The sequence below is a fragment of the Sciurus vulgaris genome (assembly GCF_902686455.1).
Source record: "Sciurus vulgaris genome assembly, chromosome: X".
Lineage (NCBI taxonomy): Eukaryota > Metazoa > Chordata > Mammalia > Rodentia > Sciuridae > Sciurus > Sciurus vulgaris.
In genome coordinates, this window is record NC_136471.1 from 101,836,356 (window position 1) to 101,851,630 (window position 15,275).

Below are 15,275 nucleotides of genomic sequence, written 5' to 3' on the forward strand. Positions count from 1 at the left end.
GCATACTGGTGTACTCCAGTAGTCCCAGTGGCTTGGGAGGAGGATCACAAGTTCAAAGCTATCCTTAACAATTTAGCAAGATCCTAAGCAACTTAGCAAGACCCTATCTAAAAAGAAAAAGGGATAGGGATGTGACTCAGTGGTAAAGCACTCTGAGGTTCAATCCCCAGTACCTCACAAAAAAGGAAGGAAGGAAGGAAAATTCTGTCTTTTAATAGTGAATAATGAGAAAACAAAAAGTAGTCTACTCCATAGAATGGTGTTATGACATTAAATATGACCATGAAATGTCCACTTCAGGGACCAGGTGTACCCTCTAATCTGAAACAATCAAACATATAAAACTATTTTTAAATATAAAACATTATATTACATAAGAGTTTTTGAGACATTGGACATCAAGTAACAAAGGACCATGATCTCTAAGAAACAGGAAGCAAACAAGGTAACCCTATGAATACCCCCACCTTACTACCTTGAGAGTTTCCAGACCACAACACAGATAACTGAGGCAGAGCAGGCAGACTCCCTGAATCGAGAGGACAGAGCTGAGAGTCTGAGGAGACCAACAAAGGTATCTTTCGAAATCAAAGGCAAAATAAAAAACATTTTCAGACTTACTAAAGCTGAAGGGATTCAGCAGATCCACACTCTAATAAATATTAAAGGACACCCTTCAGCAGAAGGAAAAGATGGTAACAGATGAAAATACAGACTACAGAAAGGGAGTAAAGAGTACCGGGAATGGTAACCACATGAGTAAACTGTAAGTTGTTTTTCTTATCACTGAAATATTTTTCAAAAACATTTAGCAGTTTAAACAAAAATCACCATGTGCTACACATATGTAAAAGTACAATGTATGACAATAATAACACAAAGGTCAGGAGGAAAGAAGTGGACATTTACTATTATATAATACCATATGTGATATGGTATAATCCACCTGAAGGCACACTGGTAAGTTAAGGATGTATGCTACAAAGTCTAACACAACCACTAAAATAACAAAATGTAGAGCCGTAGCTAATAAGACAGCACAAAAGAGAAAAAAGAATTTTAAAAAATCCAGAAACAGGCAGAAAAAGAGATAAAAGGGAACATAGGTAGAACAAGTAGAAGTCAAATAGGAGGAAGATACACTTATAACAAACTGTATAAATAATCACATTAGCCTGGCACAGTGGTGCATGCCTGTAAACCGAGTGGCTCCAGAGGCTGAGGCAGGAGGATCACAAGTTCAAGACCCAGCCTCAGCAACTTAGCAAGGCCCTGAGCAACTCAGCAAGACCCTGTCTCTAAATAAAATACAAAAAGGGCTGAGGGTGTGGCTCAGTGGTTAAGTTCCTCTGGGTTCAACACCTGCTACCAAAAAAATCATCATCATCATCACATTAACATAAATATAGTCTAAATTCACCAGTTAAAGAGCACAGGTTATCAGATTACAGATGCTACCTGCAAGAAAAGCACTGTATACATTAAGAAAAACAGGTTCAAACAATAAAAAAAGATATTCCATAAAAATATTATTCCAAAAGAAGTTGGAGTGACTTTATTTTTTTAATATTTTTATTAATTGTTGATGGATCTTTATTTTATTTACTTATTTGTATGTGGTGCTGAGACTCAAACCCAGTGCCTCGCATATGCTAGGCAAGCGCTCTACCACTGAGCCACAACCCCAGCCCCATGGAGTGACTTTATTAATATCAAAGTATATTCTCAGATCACAATGAAATTAAATTAGAAATTAATAACAAAATAAAAATCCCCAAGTACTTAAAAACTAAATCACACAACTCTAACTAACCCATGACTGAAAATAGAAAACAAAAGGGACATTAAATAGTATTTTGAAGTGAATGAAAATGAACCACAACCTATCAGAATTTATGGGATGCCATTACAAACAGAGAAAAATATATTCCACTAAATATATATATTAAAAAAGAAGAAATGTTTCAAATCAATGACCTCAGCTTCCACCTTAAAAAAATCAGAATGAGAGAGAGGAAAAAACTAAACCCAAAATGAGTAGAAGGAAATAAAAAATAAGGATCCAAGTAGAAATCAATGAAATAGAAAACAGAAAAATAATAGAATATCAATAACACAAAATGTTTTCTTTGAGAAGATCAGACTAATCAGGGCAAAGGACTGCATAATCAGGAAAAAGAAAAAAATACAAATTACCAAAATCAACCCAGTGTAATGGTGCACATCTGTAATCCCAATTACTGAGGAGGCTGAGTTCAAGGCCAGCTTTGAAACTTAGCTAAACCCAGTTTGAAAACAAAAAAAAATAAAAGAATGGAGTGTAGTTCAGTGGTAGAACGCTTGCATAACATATGCCAGACTCTGGGTTCCATCCTTAGTGATATAGATATAGATATATAGATATATAGACATAGATATAGATATCAAACAAAATCTAACAAAATATGAAAAGGTTAGTAGGTACTCACTTCAGCTTCACATATGCTAAAATATAAGCAATACAGAAACTAATATGGCCTCCATACAAGGGTGATACACAAAGGCATAAAGTGTTCCATATCATGTGTGTGTGTGTGTGTGTGTGTGTGTGTGTGTGTGTGTGTGTGACAGAGAGAGAGAGACTGGTGATTGAACCTAAGGGTGATCTACTACTGAGCTACATCCCCAGCCCTTTCTTTCTTATTTGCTTATTTTGATACAGGGTCTTGCTAAATTGCTGAGGCTAGCCTCAAATTTGCAATCCTCCTGCCTCAGCCTCCCTAGTCACCGGGATTACAAACATGTGCCAAGACACCCACCTCCATATCTTTAAAAAAGAGTATGTTATGATCAAATAGGGATTAACCCAGGAATACAACTTTACTTATAATAGCCCAAAACTAGAAGCAATGCAGTATGTGAATGGATAAACAAACTCTTATGTCCATGCTGTGGAATACTAGTTAGCAAGAACAACAGCACATTAGAATCTCAAAATAATTGTGCTGAGTGAAAGAAAGCAACAAAAAAGAGTACGCACTGTATAATTCTATCTACATACAGCACAAACTAATTTATAATCAGCAAAAGCCAGTCAGTGGTTGCTTGGGGAAGAAGGAGTAGGGAGAGCATGGACGGATGGGAAGAGATTGCCAACAGACTTGAAGGAAACATTTGGGGGTGAGAGAGATAGTCACTCTCCTGGTTGTAGTGATAGTTTCACTTATGTATGCCCATGTCGAACTTTTCAGATTGTACACTTTAAATATGTGTGTCAATTATACATTAAAAAAACTTTTTGAAAATAATTGGCAAGACTGGGCATGGTGGCATGCACCTGTTGTCCCAGCCACTCAAGAGCCTGAAGCAGGAAGATCACAAGTTCATGGCCAGCCTGGGTGACATAGCGTGATCCTGTCTCAAAACGAAACAAAAGCAAAAAACGGGGGCTGGGGTGTAAGCTTAGTGGTAGAGCACTTGCCTAGCATGCATGAGACCCTGGGTTCCACTTCCAGCACCTCAAAAAAAAAAAGGAAAAGGAAAGAAGGAAGGAAAGAAATTGGCAATATGAAAAATAAAGCAACATGGAAAGTAATCATTATAATTGGAGGATTAGAAAGTATGACATACAATGTATGCATGCTATTATTATAGCAATCAAAGTACCAAAAATAGTCTTTGTATTATGGAACGTTTATTTTGTGTGTGGAATAATGGAGGACTTTCATTTTCCATATTTTCTTTAATATTTTCCTAACTCTTGGTAATTAAAATTACCTGCGGCAAAATCACAAATATAAAGGAAGTACGCTCTTCACCAAATTATGCTATGTGCATGTATGAATATATCATGATTCATTTCAATTTTATATATAACTGTAATGCACCAATTAAAAAAAGAAAAATAAATGGAAGAGTAGAAGAAGGGAATTGGGGAGGGAAGAGGGGAGGAAAAGAGGAAGCACTGGGGATTGAAATGAAGAAAACTATGTTATATGCACTTATGAATATGTCAAAATGAACCTCACTATTATGTATAACTATAATGTACTCATAAAAAATTTAAAAAGAAGTGCTCTTTTATAGTAACTGTTTTTTCCTGGGCTTTCTTTTTATAGGGAATCACTTTAAAAATGAATGAGCTAAATCATTGTATTGTTGCAAGAATTATGCATGGGGGCATGATTCACAGGCAAGGTGAGTTTCATCTGTAATTCTTTCTTTGCCTTCCTTAACTTTTACCAGTAACCTAGTGAAGACAGTGTTTTTTACGATCTACATAAAAGATCCATTCACGTTGTCTTTGAGTTTTAGGCACTGTTGGCCTCCATTTGTTCTTATTCATCTGCATATACTGCAGAACATAGATATGAAGAAAGGATATAATAGAGTTCTGTTGACCTGGAGCATCTCTAGATCATGATTAGATGGTGACTTATTAAAGACCATGGGAGCTATTTGCAGTGGTACATGCCTGTAATCCCAGTGGCTCGGGAGGCTGAGGCAGGAGGATCACAAGTTCAAAGTCAGCCTCAGCAACTTAGTGAGGCCCTAAGCAACTCAGTGAGACCTTGTCTCCAAATAAAAAATAAAAAGGATTGGGGATGTAGCTTAGTGGCTGAGCACCCCTGGGTTCAATCCTTGGTACCAATAAGTAAATAAAGACTATGGGAGATAAAACAAAGTTTCGCATAGGGCCCCAGGATATAGGGGAAACATCTATTCAGAATACACACATACATATATAAAAAATTAAATAACAGTTTAAGAATTGCTCTCATTCATTCAGAAATGATATGCTATTTATAAATGAGGACAACAGAGAATGAGATAATATAAAAATTAAATGGTAAAATAAGAGATGTCAAATCAGTGATTAAATTCTTAATACCTGCTCCAGTAAGTGCAGTCATTCAGAGGAGGGAATTCACTAAGGACTGATGTCAATGAAGAATGATATTTTGAGAAAGTGCAACTTCAGTTATCAAGGATGAGCAGGATTTGGACATGTAGATTTAGGCTCCCCCTTTGAAAGGACTGGATTATACACATTAGTATTCAGAGGATGTTCCAGAAATGATTCTCCTAGCAGCCTCCCTTTCTTTGAGATGGGGTTATTTTTGTACTTAAAAACCTCTTTCCTTACTCCTGGAGAGCAAGACATAATAGCCTAAGCATTTTTTTAATGCCTTATTCTCATTAGAGATGGCCATCGTGTACTCAAGATTGTGTCTGACATGACTGTTACTTTCAGGGAAATTTTTATAGGCATAGATCACATACAGAACTCACACAGAAGGATGTTCAGCTTTAGATCTCAGTATGCATTTTTTGTTATTTTTAATATATGCTGTGTATTTGATAAAATTGCAACATCATTTTGTTGTTGTTGTTGTTGTTACTGGGGATTGAACCCAGAAGTGATTAACCACTGAGCCACATCCCCAACGCTTTTTTTTTTTAATTTTGAGACAGGGTCTCGCTAAGTTGCTGAGGCTGACTTTGAACTCACAGTCCTCCTGCCTCAGCCTCCTGAATTGCTGAGATTACAGGCATGTGCCACCCACACCTGGCACAATATCATTATTTCTTTAAACTCTTTGTTATATTACTGTACCAACTAGGATTGTCATCCTTTAACAGAAGTGGTATAGCAGACAAACTTGTCCTATTCCTATTTTATTTATGTGTTTATTTTTTAATTTATTGATCTATTATTTATTTGCTGTCCTGGGTGTCGTACCCGGGGCCTCGTGCATGTGAGGCAAGAGCTCTACTACTGAGTTACATCCCCAGTCCCCCATTCCTATTTTTAAAAGGAATCTTAGGGTAAAGAAAACATGGTACATGTACACAATGAAATACTGTTCGACCATAAAAGAAGAATGAAATTCTGTCATTTGCAGCAACATGGATGGAACTGGAGATCATTGTGTTAAGTAGAATATGTCAGACACAGAAAGACAAGCACCACATGATGTCATTCACATGCGGAAGCCAAAAACTCGATGTTGTACAAATTGAGAGTGGTGTCCCCAGAGACAGGAGAGTGCAGTGAAGTGAGGGGGAGGAAAGGTTGATCAGTGGGTACTTAGTTCCAGTTAGGAGGCAAGAAACTCCAGTGTGCTGTTTACACAGTAGGGTGACTATGGATAACAATTATGCGCTGTAAATCTCAAAAAGCTGCAGGAAAGGATTTCAAATGTTTTCACCTTGAAAAAATGATAGATGTTTGAGGAGAGACATATTTAACTTGATTTAAACATTACACAATATATACATATATCAAAATATCACATAGTACCCCCTTGATATGTACAGTTCTTGTTTTGTTTTGTTTAATTTTAATTTATTTTATTGTAAACAAATGGGGTACATGTTGTTTCTGTTTGTACATGGAGTAACAGCATACCATTTGCATAATCATACATTTACATAGAGTAATGATGTTTGATTCATTCTGTTATTTTTCCTTCCCCCCACCCCTCCCACCCCTCTTTTCCCTCTGTACAGTCCCTCCTTCCTCCATTCTTGCCCCCCTCCCACCCCCCATTATGTGTCATCATCTGCTTATCAGCGAGATCATTCGTCCTTTGATTTTTTGAGATTGGCTTATCTCACTTAGCATTATATTCTCCAATTTCATCCATTTGCCTGCAAATGCCATAATTTTATTATTCTTTATAGCTGAGTAATATTCCATTGTCTATATATACAACAGTTTCTTTATCCATTCATCAATTGAAGGACATCTAGGTTGGTTCCACAGTCTGGCTATTGTGAATTGAGCAGCTATGAACATTGATGTGGCTGCAGTTCTTGTTTTTATGTATCAGTTAAAAATAACATTGGAAATTAAGATAAACCTGAAGGTGGTATCTTAACTTCCGATTTTAAGTTCCTACCTTTTTTTTATTTAGCTTTTAATTTTTTACAGACTGCATTTTGATTCATTGTACACAAATGGGGTACATCATTTCATTTCTATGGTTGCACACAATGAGTGTAATCATACATGTACGTAGGGTAATGATGTCTGTCTCATTCCACCATTTTGCATACCCCCCTCCCTCTCAACAGGGTCTCGCTAAGTTGCTGAGGCCTCAAACCTTCAATACTCCTGCACCAGCCTCCGGAGCTGCTGGGATTCTAGGCAGGCACCACCATGCCCAGCTAGTCTCCACATTTTATTAGAGCTGAAGAAGCTCCCTTATATTCCTGGTTGCTGAGCATTTTTCATTGTGATTGGCTGTTGAATTTTATTAAATGACTTTTTCAATCTGCTGATCATTTGGGGTGGGGGTTCCTCTTTTATCTGTTAATGTGGTGAATGACTTAAAGATTTCCTAATAATAAACCACTCTGTTTCTCAGATAAACCTAGCTTAGTCATTGTTTATTATCCTTCTTATGTACTGCTGAACTCTGTGTGGTACTATTTTGTTTAGGATTTGGGTGTTTACTTGTATGAGATTGGCCTGTAGTTAATTATCCTTTCTTGTATTTCTGTCTGGTTTTTGTTTCAAAGTTACATTCTGCAAGGCCTCATAGAATGAATTGGAGAACATTTTTTCGTTGATTCCCTGAAAGATTTTATGTAATTTCTGAGTGATTTGTGTCTTAAAGGTTTGGTAGAGAATTTGCCTATAAAAGTATCAAGGGCTGGTGTTTTGTTTTTGTTTTCGTGTTTGTTTGTTTGGAAACAGTGTCTTGCTATGTTGCCCAGGCTGGTCCCAAATTCCTGGGCTCAAGTGATTCTACTACCTCAGCTTCCTGAGTAGCTGGGATTTAAGCACATACCGCTGCATCTGGCTTGTTTTGATTTTTTGGAAAATTTCACTTTGATTTTCATAGCAGCTTCAATTTCTTTAACATTCATAAGGCCACTCAGACTTTTTATGTCTTGGATGAATTTTGGTAAATTACATTTTCCTTGAAAATCTAAGTTTTTATATCTTATTGCAGAAAGCTTCTTCACAATATTTTCTTAATTTTTTATTCTCTTCCATCTCTGGAATCATGCCCCCTTGCTCATTTTCAATATTGTTTATTTACACCCTCTATTTTTTATCTTGATTAACTTTGCCAGAGATTTGTTTGAAAAACTACTTTGAGTTCTGTTCATTCTCTCCATGTTTATTTTCTATTTTGTTTATGCTTTCTTATTTTTATTATCTCCTTCCTCATACTCTATTGTTTTTGGCTAACTTTTTAAATATTTCCAGTTTTTCTTTTATTCTAATTTGTGCATTTAAAACTAAAATCTCCCTCTAAGTACTGTTTTATCTAGATCCTAACAGTTTGATATGCAGCATTTTAAAGTACTTTTCTGTTTCTGTTACATTTTTCATTGACCTGTAAGTTATTTAAAAGTGTTCCACATTTGAGAAGAAGATTTTTGGTTTTTATTTTTTGTTTTTTGGGGTGGTTTTTTTTTTGTTTTGTTTTGTTTTGTTTTGTTTTGTTTTGTTTTTGGTACCAGGAATTGAACTCAGGGGCACTTAACTACTAAACCACATCCTCAACCCTTTTTTATATTTTATTTAGAGGCAGGATCTCACTGAGTTGCTTAGGGTCTCAATGAGTTGTTGGGGCTGGCTTTGAACTTGTGATTCTCCTACCTCAGCCTCCCTAGCCGCTGGAATTTCAGGTGTGCACCACCACACCAGACTCTGTATCTCTTTCTGAAATGAACTTCTAACTTAATTGCATTGTGGGCAGAGAATGTGGCTTCCATGACAACATTTCTCTGAGGTTTATTGAGAATTCTTTATGGCATAGCATTTTAATTACTTTTGTAAGTGGTTCATATGTGGGCTTAAGGTTTATTCTTTAATTGTTGTGTGCAGAGTTCCCTATGTGATGATTGACTTGGTATTGTTAATATTTTTGTTTAAATCTTCTATATCTTGACTAACTTTTTGTCTGCTTGGTCTATCAATAATCATTGAAATATCCCATTATCATGGTAGAGTTTTTCAATATCTATTTATAGATCTTCAGTTTGGGTTTATATATTTGAAGCTGTGTTACTAGGTTCATAGAAGTGACTAGTATCCATTTATATCCTTAATAACATTCAACTTAAAACCTATTTTATCAAGCATTCATATAATTATTCCTACCTTATTTCAGTATTTGCTAGCATGTCTTCTTCCATCCTTTTATTTCTAATTATTTTGTCTGTATGCTTTAGTGTGTCTTCTTCAAACATTTCCAAAGTTGAGCTTTTCATTTTTTAACTCTGTTGGTCTCTGCAGAAAGTTTGGATTAGTCTATTAAAAGACTAATGATGATTTCTACTATCTCACTTTTTGTTTATATTTATCCTATCTTTTAATTGATTTTATTGTTCATTTTTTACTTCCCTCCACTGATAGTTTAGAATTTGAGCACCCCATTTCTATTATTTTAGTAGTTATCTCGGAATATTATCATACATATTTAACTTTCCATATACTAAAGTTTAAACAATATGCCATGTAGACATGTAGAACACAATTTGAGTACACTCTTTTCTGTCTTATGTACTTTATTTTTTATGGTGTCCAGTGAAAGGGAAGGGGAAGGAGAGGTACTGGGGTCTGAACTAGAATATGATAAATTCCCTGCTTTTATGTACTCTTCCTGCCCAGTGTTGTAGTTCAATCCCATTTTAAAACCTAAAAATTTGAAATTAGTATTAAAATATATGGCCACTTTTTCTTGGGGTTTATATAAATGTTTATAATTTTATTTGCTCACCATTCCTTCTTGCATTTTAGACCACCCTTTGGGGAGCATTGTGTGATATTGAGAAGTTTGATATTACTACAATTGTCTTTGCTTTACCAACATCCTGTCTTTCTGGATATTTTACAATCTTTATCTTTGATGGCCTGCAGTTTCACTATCTCTTAGCATGGATTTATTTGTATTTATCCTGTTTGGGTTATGATTTTTCCTGTGTCTATATAATCATGTTTCCAACAGTTAAAGAAAATTTACAACCATTATTCCTTCCAACATCACCCTTTCTTCATTTTCTTTATTCTCTCTCTCTTTCTCTCTCTCTCTCTCTCTCTCTCTCTCTCTCTCTCTCTCTCTCTCTCTCTGAACTCCAGTTAGATGTATGTTAGACATTTTCCCCATGTCTCTTAATGTCTTTTTCATGTTTTCTTTATTTCTTGTTTCCTATTTTATGTCTTTATTTCTCTAACCTACATTCTACATAATTGGTTATGTCTTTCAGTTCACTGAAACTCTTTAGCCATATCCAAACTCCTATTTAACTATCCATTCCTTAGTTTCCGTTGGTACTTACACTGTTTTAGAAGTACTGATCATTTGTCTATATTTTATTTTCAGATCTGTCTGTTCACACCTGCTAGTCTCTTATTGGGTGCTAATCCTTGCAATAGAATGTTTTCTTTTTCTTCTAATATTTAACATACAGCTATTTTATATTATATATCTGATTATTCCAGCATGTTAGATGCTTGTGGATCTAAGTCTGTGCTATTTCTGATAGTTCCCATACCTAGTAACTTGACATACAATATTTTTGGTGATCTTTGATTGTTCTAGTCAATGGAAATCCTGTGGGCCTAAACTGAGAACTTGCCTCCAGAGGGAATTTCTTCTTTGTTCTGCCAGTTGCCATTGTGGGCCACTGATCTGAGTCTTGGCTTCCTGCAGTCCTGGGTACAGCTTCTTTAACTTGCCACTGACCCTAGGCTCAGAATCCAACTAGCAGGCATTGCTACTCTGGCATTCATCCTTTCCAGTGAGCCCTCCACCCTTAGTTTGCCACCACTCTGGATCTGGCTCACAGGATTCATTTGTGTGGGGGGAAGAATAGGGGTGGAAATGAGAGATGTTCTTAGAGATTTATACTCCTTTTGTGAGACCTGTAACTCTTTTTTAAAAAAAAATTTTAAATGTAGATGGACACATTACCTTTATTTTATTTCTTTATTTTTGTGTTGGGCTGAGGCTGGAACCCAGTGCCTCATACATACTAGGCAAGTGCTCTACCACAGAGCCACAACTGCAGCCCTAGAGACCTAGAACTCTTGAAGTATGCCCCAGGCAGCATATCACTGTGAGAAAGTTTTTCAATACCCAATCCATCATGTTGGAAGCAAAAATTCCCCAACTTTCATTTTAAGTTTTATTAGGACAGCCTAGTGCAATGAATGCCATCATACCCACAGCCCACCTGTAATTGTCATTAATTCATGACCACACTCCCTCCTTCTATATTTGCCCTACTGCTCACCCCCTAGATAATTCTGAAGCAGTCTCAGGCATCTTATCATTTTATTTGTATGCATCTTAGTATGTACCTCTAAAAGACACTGTAAACTGTTCATAATGAAGCCATAGCAGTATATAAGTATGTGCATCATTTTTAAATAAGGAAGCCAAATTATATTTTTAATTTTATTTATTTTTATTTTATATTTATTTTTATAAGACCGCACTTATAAATTACACTCTAAGCATTATCTCTTCATCACTTTTCCAGTTTTTGGTTTTTTTTTTCATTATTTAGAGAATACTTTATTAGTTTCTGTAATCACTTTTCCAGTTGAAGTATCACAAAAGACCCAAATGCCCACCAAATTATTAAAGATTAAATTATATTTAATTGTAATGTTATGTAGATGTCATTATATCACAATTCTTGTAAGAGTGGTAAGCTTTGTCTCATATTTGGTAGATAATAATAGCAGCACACATTTACAGAGCACTTACCATGTGCCAAGAACCGTTCTAAGCCCTCTGTAGATATTAAATTCATTTAATCCTCAAAACAGTCCTATGAGATGGGTACCATTTGTATTGCCATTTTCTCAAAGTGAAAAAATCTGGGGCATGGAGAGTTTGAGTAACTTACCCAAGATTTTAAAGCTCGTAAGTGACTAAGCTGGGGTGTGAACCCAGACAGGCTAGCTCCTGAAACCATCTTTTCAAACCACTATGCACACCACCTCTCTCAGAAAAAAAAAATAGATTTCCATGGCCATCCATCAAAACTGTGCCTTCTCCAAGTAGATTTATCTGTTTTGGTGAGTTGATTACATGAGTTAAATAATTCTGCTGCAGCCAAACTTGTAACTGTTTCTGAAATATTGACCTTCAGTATATAAGTTAATTTTTTACATTGCTGCCTTTGGACTTTATTATTATAAAGGCCTATTTCACATTTGTAATTTTGTGTACTCTGTTAGGTACACTTCATGTTGGTGATGAAATTCGGGAAATCAATGGCATCAGCGTGGCTAACCAAACAGTGGAACAGCTGCAAAAAATGCTTGTAAGTAAATGAGTTTCCTGTTCCTAAGACTAACTTTCAGTTCATTGTCTGTTATTTAATAGAAAAGAAAGGGATATTCATTCATAATGAGAGTATTTCTGGGCCCGTCATTTATGTGAGCTTATCCAACATTCATAAAAAGTGACAACTAAGAAAATAAATGTAATAGAATTTGGAAACATTTTGCCAGCCTTTAGCAGCCTGGGCTTTAACACTCTGCTTTTATCCTTTATACATTTCTTACCAAGCAGATATTTAAAGAAAACCTTTCCAGTGTGTATTCATGTGAACTGGTTTCTCACTGACCCCAACTCTCCTGACATAAGCAATGTCAGAAACCTCTTTCCTGTTTAGCTGAGTCATAGCCAGATGTAGTGGATTTCTCTGTGGCACAAAGGGGATGAAAGTCACTGTGGACCAGGCATTTTGACTGTACGGATCCAAAAATCCTTGTTCAGATTATTAGGCTTTGGGTTAAAAGAAGAAGCAGCAGAATGGAGCTTGCCTGGATTCATTGTCATAGTGAGCAGAAGAGGAGATTTTGGTCTTCTGGTCCTTCTTCCCACTGCAGTATAGCAGCTTCCCATGTCATGAGTACCTATTAAGTATAAAATAAGCACTGTGGATTCACTACAATAAAAAGCCAAAATTAATAAAATAAAAAGCAAATTTTATGGAGTACACCATCACAGATAAAATACCAAGTGGATTTCTTATGTCATTCTTCGTTTATTGTCTGGTTCCATTTAGAGTCACTTTTGAAAGTTATGTCATTTAGATTGTTTTGTATTCATGTCTATAAAAAGGTAATCATCAAAGATCTGTGAGACCACAGCTAGATTCAAAGCAATTGGCCTTGACTTTGCAAGGCTTTGCCCAGAAACTTCTACTATAAACTCAAGCATGGTTTTATAATTAGGTTTCACTTTATGGCTGTGTGCTGTCAGGTGGCTCGTGCTAATTGCTCCCACGTGTTTTGAGTGGTTTCTTATGTGTTTTGGTGTGCGACATTTGTCTGTAAAAAACTCTCCTTTTGTCCCTCCAGAGGGAAATGCGGGGGAGTATTACCTTCAAGATTGTGCCAAGCTACCGCACTCAGTCTTCGTCCTGTGAGGTAATGATTCTGACAAACCATCCCCATCTCCTCTGAGTTCCTAACTAACTGTCTGCTGATGGCTGAATGTTTTTGCTTTCTGGGAAATTGTTTCTGCCTGTGCTGTTAGATCACTGCACACCAATTTTACAACAAAGATAACGGAACAAAGGAGTTCCCATCCACCTACACAGCCTTGCTTTCATGCAGATCTCCTCAGCACTTGAACTTTTGGCAGGCTGAAATCTAAGCCAAATATAGAGAAGCTACAAAGAATGACATAAGACCTGATAAAGAAAAAAATGGAGCCTCTGAGGAAAAACAAAGAAAGATCATAATTGCAGTAATATTTCCAGGAAGTACATTCACTTCCCTCATTAAGAAATTACAGATAGTTCTTCTTTCCAAGAACCTGAGAAGTGATATATTTCTATTGAGATAGAGTTGTTCAAATAGTTGTGACAGGTCTTGAGTTTGATGCTAAGTCCCTGCTGCATTGATAACTGACTTTGCTACAGGGATATAGGCCTCTTGCAACCTTGTGTAAAATTGTTCATATTTGGAATATTAAGGAATTCATACACAAGTAAGTTTTCTAGAATAACACAACCCCAAAGTTTCTTCCTTAAGATAGGGTTGATCCTATAGAAATTGTAGTTCTTCCAGCTATATTTTTTTTTATTATTCAGGTAGATGTTGGTTTTTAAGTAAGATTCCAAAATCTCTTCTTTTTCTAGTTGAAGATTTAAACTGGCATAGACAGTTTCATTCTTTGGTATTATATACTAAGCTTGCTCTTCTGTGTGCATCTTCCAAATGTGTGTACATCTACATGAAGTACACATTTTCTAAAGTTAATTTTTTAAGGCCGGTGGGCAATTTCTTGGATTTGTATTTAGAAGAATCTGAGGGAGAAATTTTAATGCTTCCAGTCTCTAGTTGATGCTATTGATTTCACAAAAATTTGGAGCCTTTTTTCTAAACCTTTTCAAAACGTGTATAAGAATTTTTAGTTGTCAAGGGTATTTTTAGTGAGCCATGACAGTTGGGTGTCCGTTATGTTGGGTCTTGAGCTCCTCTTGGTGGCTTCTTATGGAACTTCAATTAACAGTAGATTTCAAAAGAAAATGCAGAACTGCTTCTGCCGCAGACTGCAGAGTATCGAAATTTGTTATCTAAAACACAAACCTTATCTAGAAAGACAGAATATCACATGTACATTTTATGTAAATAATTTTAATAGTCTAAAATCCCAGGGGTTCCTCATATCATTTCTTATCTGTTGAATAAACATAGTATAACCATAATTGGTTTTTATTAGCTAACTAGAAGATATTGTTAGTTATTAATGTAACTTTTTAAAAATGGTTGAACTAGTTCAGTGATGCAACCAGTATTATACATGTAAATTCTATGCTCTTGTGTAAGGAGAAACTCCCTCACCCCTTCTTTACCTTTGAATAAAATAATGATACTCCTCTCCGAGCCCCATCCCAACCTTTCTGCCCCTCCTGTGGTCAGACAGCCTTCAAGCATGCAGCAGGACTCTTCCCAGCCAGGGCACAGCTTCCTAAAGAAAGGTTTTCTGGCCACCTGCATCTACATCTCTCAATCCCTTAAGTAAAAGAAGTAGACCCTGCCCCTCCCCCTGACCCTGCTGTATTGACTCTCTAAAGGGTGGCACCTGCAGACCAGTCTACTCGCTAACATTTGAGAATGTTCCTCTAACAGATCCCATTCCCTTTAAGACTAAAAAGTTCCAGAAGTTTTCTTCGAATCATCTAGGAGAAAACCAAACGTCTTTTGGGTAGAAATACACACATCAAAGGCTTAGAAGAACTCTATAAACCAAAAATCGTAAAAGTACTTATTTTCTTCCTCTCCTTGCTCTTATCATTCAGGT

At 36.1% G+C, this 15,275-nt stretch overlaps 1 protein-coding gene across 8 annotated transcripts in view; it reads left to right on the forward strand.

Annotated features, from left to right (window-relative positions):
* The window catches only part of CASK (calcium/calmodulin dependent serine protein kinase), a 358,268-nt gene that overhangs the window by 306,334 nt on the left and 36,659 nt on the right, over positions 1-15,275 (forward strand). For all 8 annotated transcript variants that reach the window (XM_079122840.1, XM_079122842.1, XM_079122843.1 and 5 more), the window contains exons 15-17: positions 4,098-4,176; positions 12,194-12,279; positions 13,325-13,393. In XM_079122840.1, coding sequence (XP_078978966.1) covers positions 4,098-4,176; positions 12,194-12,279; positions 13,325-13,393 — 234 coding nt within the window. The remainder of the gene's footprint in view (positions 1-4,097; positions 4,177-12,193; positions 12,280-13,324; positions 13,394-15,275) is intronic.